At 42.8% G+C, this 7,847-nt stretch overlaps 1 protein-coding gene across 1 annotated transcript; it reads right to left on the minus strand.

The window, feature by feature from the left end:
• Nucleotides 1–985: 985 nt before the first annotated feature.
• Nucleotides 986–4,193, minus strand: wdr55 (WD repeat domain 55; the record flags this gene model as incomplete). The annotated part of the gene is given in 4 exon segments (NM_001079149.1): nucleotides 986–1,523; nucleotides 2,529–2,629; nucleotides 3,300–3,457; nucleotides 4,143–4,193. Coding segments are annotated over 4 exon segments (321 nt in total), but the record flags the coding sequence as incomplete, so codon positions are not given.
• Nucleotides 4,194–7,847: the final 3,654 nt, after the last annotated feature.

Here is a 7,847-nt window from a genome sequence, read left to right on the forward strand (position 1 = left end):
TCTTTAGGCTGATTCTGAGTAAAGATCTGGCCATATCTACAGATATCACTGCTGATTCTTTAGTAGGCCAATGTGGGGGTAGAGAGGTAACTCACATAGGGCAGCTTTAGCGCTAGCTTAGATATCCTCCTTTGGAAATGGGTATCCCCACTAGAAACTAGTCTGGCACCAGATGATCAGATGAATAATAAAGGATGCCATTCCAGGTAGCTGATATTCTCTAGCTTCAGCCTTTAATATGCTAAGAAACAAGTATTTACTTTTATTGTAAACATTTCATTTCTAAACTTTTAATTTCTCATTTTTCTTTTATTTTCAGCTCTCCACCATAAGATTTGTGACACAGGCTTGCTGTCACCATCCTCCACCTGCTCCCTGATTCACTTCCCACCCATCTTCCTTCAGCTGCTCACTGGTTCACTTTCCATCTACACTTCTACACATACACCCGCCCACCCACCCACCCTTCCATACAAGCCCTTCCATACAAGCCCTTCCATACAAGCCCTTCCATACAAGCCCTTCCACCCACCCACTACACTACACAAGCTTCAAAACCACCTAAGCCTCTACACAAGCATCTGTGCCTCCACCCTGCCCCTTCTACACAAGTGCCCGCTCACCCTCTTTTACACAAGCACCCCACCCACTTCTTCCCACTGCCCACCCTTCTACACACAGAACATACAAAGCAATGATCCAGGGTGTAAAACCGACTGCCGTTTCTAGGAGTCAGGAAGGAATTTTTACCTACAGTGCAAATTGGCTGAGCACTTGGAGGGTTTTTTGCCTTTCTCTCGATCATTGGCTGCTAGGCCCAACACACAACTGACTTTTAATTTAAATAAATCCTGTGCGCATCAACAGGTTTCCCAATAAACATGTCTCTGTGTTTTTCTTGAATCCCTGTGGTGAATGTTGAGGGGAGGGAAGGGGCTCCTGTGTACAAATGACACTCAGATAAACAAGAAGAAAATACATTTAGGATTGTAAAGAAAAAACTTTTATTTTCCAATGTATGTGCTGCTTATCAAAAGTGGCTTGGGTCTGTTGCAGTTATTATTGCCTTAATTCAAAATGCTAAGAGTTCTGTATTATGTAGTGCAGGGCCTTGGCTATAATGGGACTTAATGCAACTAGGGTTTAGTACGCAGTCTAATCATGACTACAGTATGGCTGTGGTATAGTACAGCGCCATGTCATGGCTATGGTACACTGCAGGGCCTTGTTATGGCAATGGAAGCATAAATCATAATTTCTTCTACAACCCCAGCATTAATATTATCTGAACAGATGTTATTCATTGCCCGGTGCTAGAGGAACTGTGAAAGCCACTGGTATACCTGGCAGTTAGCAGCATCTTTTTGTTCTCATCAATGGCCATGTCACTGATGTACTCTTCATGGTTCTTCATCTCCATAAAGGACGTGTCTCGATGCAGATCCCACACTTTTAGCATCCCATTGTCATCTCCTGTGGCAAAGAGGTTCTCATCGATCAGCAGCAGGCAGTTTAAAGGTGAGCTGGAAGGGAAAAGATAGCACAGTCACCACTATACCATCATTAGGATAAATGTGCACTGTGAAATGTTTGCCCTGCCCCGTTTTTCCCAGGAGCCATAAGTGTAGACTTAAAACCTGAAGCTGTACTTGCCAATGCAGTTTTACTGAGAGCAAAGAAGCAAATGGCCGTGTGCCCTCAGCCTTAAGCAGTGGTGCTCACTGCCCTAAGGTTTCACTAACATGACCCACAAGTGATAAACATCCTTACTCATGAGCTTTAGGGCTCTGGCACACGGGGAGATTAGTCGCCTGCGACAAAACTCCCTGTTCGCGGGTGACTAATCTTCCCCGACAATGTAAGTCACCGGTGGGATGGCACACGCGGCGGCGCGATTTCGGGAAATCGCCGAAAAAGCCTCGCGAGGCAACTTCGCCGATTTCCCGAAATCGCGTCGCCTCGTGTGCAATCCGACTGGTGACTTACATTGTCTCCGGTGGGATGGCAACTGGCGGCAACTCGGGGAGATTAGTCGCCCGCGAACAGGGAGTTTTGTCGCGGGCGACTAATCTCCCCGTGTGCCAGAGCCCTTAGGGATGCGCTTGATCAGTTTACCCTCCTCCATGCTGAGAATGTGAATTGCCTTGTCTTTGGATACTGTGAAAAGCTCTAAATAGAAAATAAATACACACATATTAATATGCAGCCAGACCAGCCAACAGATACCCTCTGGCCCCTAGGGCTCTGGATAGGAAGCACCTCTGAGATCCTCTGGCAAACACTTAATATAAAAATATAACGCTGTCATTTTCATTTACAGTCATATGCAATTCATATCCTTGACAGATAACCATGTACAGTGTATGTGGGAAAGGGTTTGTCCCAAACCCAAATGGTCCATTTCCCACCTTTAGAAGGCAAGCAGACATGTTAGTTCCAGACACTCACATTGGTATGCGCTTTTATTACAATACACCTACAATATACCTGGGTTAGCTGTGCCCAAATGGTAAGAGAAAAAATCTCACGTTGGCCATCGCTGGTAAATGCAGAATCTCTGCAGGATTTAAGATGGTGTCCCGATGACCAGAGCTCTTTATTTCCACTTTCCCAGCAGGAATAAGAGTACCTGAAATGAGAGAAATCCGCCTTTATTCCAATACTGCATGTCCAATATAGGTAATGCCATCTCTTCCTAGACACTACATGAAATGGGACATTTTTGTGGAAGGAATTAGTCTTTGGAGGAATTATCCCGGCCATCAGGCACTTCTCACTTTCTGGTCTTCTAAAGAAGATTTTTAATCTGCTCCTTCCATCCAAGTGCCCCCTAACCCCTGCACAAATGGAACTAGTGCCTTACATCTATTTTATTGACTATGGGTAATATGGGCACATTGTTCCACTGTCCCACCATGCCTTGCACTACTCTGTTCAAATGCATGTGGAGTACAGAACTTCTTCACTGATTTCTGTACTGCACATGTACAGGGGATACCTGGGACAAAATATGGTGGCGCAGCACTGAAAAAAAGCAAAACGGGCTGGTACATTTTTTAATAAGTGATGGGCCAGGGTAGAAGTAAGCAACTTGAATGAAAAGGATATGCCTAACAATTTGACACCACCCAGTGTCTCTACCTTTCCTTGACCTTTAATGACCTATTTATGGTTGAACGTGATGGATGTATGACTTTTTTCAACCTAACTTACTATGTTACTATATTAAATTATAATGCAAAAAGAAAACTTGTGGGCAATCAGCATGTAAAAAAAAAAAAAGAGCTAAAATCACTTACACAAACACATCTCCTTCCACATCCCCTGCAGCAAGTATATCTTGACTGGGGTGAAATGCAATGGTGTTCACAGCAGCTTCAAATAAGATGTCCTCAGGGGTATCTCTCAGCCTGGGCTCTGAGCTGCCTGCGGTATCATCTAACTCTGAATCTTCACCCTTCATGAACCAAAAAAGCAGTTGGGGTGTAAAGGGAGACAACTGTTGCTCACTGTGGGCTTCTGCACTGAATATACTCTAGAACCAGTGACTTTTGGTCTTTTTTTGTTGTTAAACGCCCAATTTAAGGTCCAACATATAGTGAGGCAACCCTTAGAGATAATTCAGCCTTTATTCCAAGATTAGCTGACAACACGTAAGTATTCATACTATATATTACCCCAAGTGACCTTCAACCTGTGCTTCCAGGATTATCCAGGGACAAGCCCACAGTCTGCGCTAAACCTTCAGAGTAACACTTCATGAATGCTGCCATTTGGAGTATAAAGTGAAACAACTATGGTACAACGTGGTCTTAAAGGGCCAGTAACAGCAAATTGTAATGTGTTTTATTTCCATTTAAAAATTCTATGTTCATTCCAAAGATGTCATTATTTCATCTGGGGTGAATAAATGGCGTATTAAGATGGAAATATGGCCAGTCCATTTGGCTGATTTCACACAAATTCCCCATCTATTGCTCCCTATACAGCCATGCTATATACAATCCTAGTTAATGTAAACTACGGCCCCTTTAGTAGCAGTTTGTAGTTTAATCTGTACATCTGCCTCTTCTGGTTAGCAAACAGAACAGAGATACTAATCAAAGAATATGTTCCATGTGTTCTATAGAAAGTTCTCTAACCTCTTGGCGCTGATCATCCATTGATTTCTGATGCTGGCTGGGTGGCACTTCCTGCAAGAAAGATTTAAGACTACAATGAGTGCTTAGCCACACCAGGTAATTTAATAAATAACAAATAGAGCTTATTTGGGGCAAGCTTTCACGACAAATAGTCTAGAGCAGTGCTGTCCAACTGGCGGCCCGCAGGCCGTATGCGGCCCTCGACCCCCCTCTGTGTGGCCCCCCACCTGTTTGGCTGCTTTGATGGCTTACCTTTGTGTAAGCTTTAAATGGTATCAATGCCGTCACCCCCCCCCTGCCCCCACGTATCACATTACCTGCCCCCCCCATCACAGTATGGGGTACAAGCCCCGTTATCTAATGAGGGGACCACGTTTGCTGTTCGCCCAGAGGGCAGCCCTAACGCAAATCACAAACATGGGGCATGGCGCACAGACTGTCACACTGGACACAGATCATATAAAACACAGCATACTTGCGTGCTGTCAGGGTTTTGGAAACATTTAATAATCACAAATTGTAACGATAAGGCACTGAATTGGGCTCCCTGCACCTCCCGCCTCGCTGCTTGCTTCTTCTCCTGCCGGCTGTCCTGGTCTTCATCGCCATAGCAACCAGATGCTCCTGATGTGCGCGCATGCGCCGCCTACAGTAACAAGTCGCCAAGTCTGGGAAGGAGCGAGGCATTATGGGAATCTTCTCTACACTGCTCAGCGTTTTTTTTTTCCTGTTTGGTTTCTGTTCTTCTGAACAGGTGAAGTATGGGGAGACTTAAGGGCACTATTGAGACAACTGAAGGTATGCCTGCAGCTTGGGATTAACTCTTTATTAGCCTTTCCTTCTCCTTTAAATACCTTGGAATGACTCTAACTTACAGATACCAAGGTCTGTATCAGGCATACTGTATCCCATTAGTAAAACAACTAACAGCAGATATGCAGGAATGGAAGACGTACACCACTTCCTGGTTTGGACCCATAGCCGCTGTCAGCGTCGGACTGGGACCCCAGGGGCCCACCAGAAAACCTTAGACCATGGGCCCACTCTCCAAACTATTTTTCCTTCTTTACTCACTCAACCACTTTATTCTCCAAGTCTCTTTTATTTACATGCTAGCATCTATCCTTCCATCTATTTCTCCTCTTTCTTCCCATTCAGAAATAGGGAATGACCATGAAACAGGCCAAATGGTTAGGAGCAGGAGGGCCCACTGACACCTGGGCCCACTGGGAGTTTTCCTGGTATCCTGGGGGCCAGTCCGACACTGGCCGCTGTTAAAATGAATATATTGCCCAGATTATTATACTTTTTCTAAACTCTACCTATCCGATTCCCTCATTCAATGCATAAACATATTCAAAAACAAATAGCTGGCTATATTTGGAATAATGTTACATTTCCTTCTCCTTTACACAAACCCCAAAATATTTCAATATGTATTAATGGATTGTGCATTTTGTCTTTCAGCTATTAAAGTTTGAGGAGAATAGTGTTGCCATTCACATCATTAAAGGCAGCCAACTGGTCATTACTAAGGCGGCCATACATAAGCCAGCTTGGTACTGTATCGGGCCAAACAGCCTGTAGGCCATATGGTAGGATACTGTATGAGGGGCCACACACTGCATTAAAGCCTTTTCATTGTTCATTTATTTGGAATGTCAGGCTCATACGATTGGAACAGCAGGAAGTGAAGATGAATGCGGCACCTTGTCCCTTTTTCATCTGTCAGTTAACCATATACTAGTCCTAGAGGGTGCATTGGCAGATACATATGTTATTCCATTTATATTTTGCAATTAACAAGAGCCACGTCCCCCTTTTTTAAAGGGGAAACTCCACCAAAAACACAACTTTTGAAAACTAAATATCATTTTAAGCAACTTTGCAGTATCAATTAAAAATCTAATCTAATCTAAAATCTAATCTATGATGTCAATAAGGAAAGAAACATCACGGTGCAATGCACTGTGGGTTATATAGTTCCTGCACACTGTCTGTATAAGTGGAGGCCTGCATATTGCAAAGTAGCAGGATGCACATTTCAGTACTAACATCTTTTCTCAATCTTTCTCAAAACATTTGGCCGGTTAACAAAACAAATTCAAATGGTACCACCTCAGACATAGTGTAACCCATGACAGTGCTATGTGGTGCCGTTTGTCTTTACATGTGTTTTAGCAGAGGCAATTCTTAGTATTGTCTATGGCAGGGGATTTTCTGAAGTTTAGTAAAAAAAAAAAAAAAAAGTAGCAGCTACTAGTAGCCCAGTGCGTCTTCACCCTAAGTGATTAGCATTGTCTATATTAGTAGCCACGACAAGTAGCTGCTACTAGTAGCCCCATGTGTCTTCACCCCTTTTAATGCATTAGAAAAGTGCCATACATTAAGGATAACTTAAAGGAAAACTATACCCCCAGAATGAATACTTACCTAACAGACAGTTTATATTATATTAAGTGGCCTATTAAAGAATCTCCCCAAAATGGACTACATATATCACAAATTTTACCAGAGCGAAATGTGAAGGATTTGCTCATCACTATTGGACAAATATTAATTTTACTAAACAGGAATACACAGTTAGTGCATATATCTGACTACCATCACTAGGCCTACTATTCCCACAGGGCCTGGTTGCAATTTCAGTTTTCAACTCGAAAGGGAAGTTCATGTTGGTTGAAAAACGAGAAGTCACTGAATGACATCTCATTGGCTGTTGTTAGCTCCACCAAATTTTTCTAACCTTGGATCACAATTATATAGTAAAAACTTCTGTGCAAAATTTGGGGACCTTGGTTTTAATAGGGTCTGAATGGCAGCAATTTAAATTTCCCCACTGAAAGTCAATGAGTGACATCTGATGGTTGGTGGCTCCACCCACTTTGGGTCATCCAACAAACGTCGCTGTTTCATTTGGGATGACCCCATAAATATGTCATTCAAGTTTAGGGAGAGTAGCTTCAAAGCTGTAAGAGTGGCAGCAGTTTGAAAATCTTCCCTGTCAAAGTCAATGGGAAAATTGGGGGGTTCAGAGCAGCGCCACAAAAAGTTGGGGGGCAGGATCGCTTAGAAAAGCACAAGCAGCCTGCTCTGCTATAGGGGGAAAAAGTGTGGAAAGTTTGGGTGTTGTACCCCTAAAACTGAGGAGTAGGGTTTAGAAAATGGGGGGTGCTAAGAATAAGAATGGGGAAAGGTACAGTTATTGTATGTTGGACCAAGTACCAAGTACAATATCCCACTCTTTGTAATTCTAGTTCTAGAGATGTTGCATGTGTCATGTTTTTTATGCGGTGTTTTGCAATTTTTTCACCCGTTTCACATGTTTTCATGGATTCACTCATCACTATTATTAATTAACTAAAGTGATATTTCTTTTTGTCTCCATAGACAGAAATTTGAGCGAAAATGTAGAGGTGTGTTTTTTGTGCATGCGTGAAGGGTAAGAACATTTTTCTTTTTACTCTGATATCTCACATTTAGTTCATGCTATTCATAGCCTTGCTATATAATATAATAAAGTATAACAGCATCTCCACTGAAAACATAATAGGTTGTGTGCTTACTGTACAGGTATGGGACCCATTATCCAGAATGCTCGGGACCAAGGGTATTCTGGATAAGGGGTCTTTCTGTAATTTGGATCTCCATATCTCAAGTCTACTAAAAAATCAATCAAACAGTAATTAAACCCTATGGAATTGT

The sequence above is a fragment of the Xenopus tropicalis genome, chromosome 3 (assembly GCF_000004195.4).
Source record: "Xenopus tropicalis strain Nigerian chromosome 3, UCB_Xtro_10.0, whole genome shotgun sequence".
Classification (NCBI taxonomy): Eukaryota; Metazoa; Chordata; class Amphibia; order Anura; family Pipidae; genus Xenopus; species Xenopus tropicalis.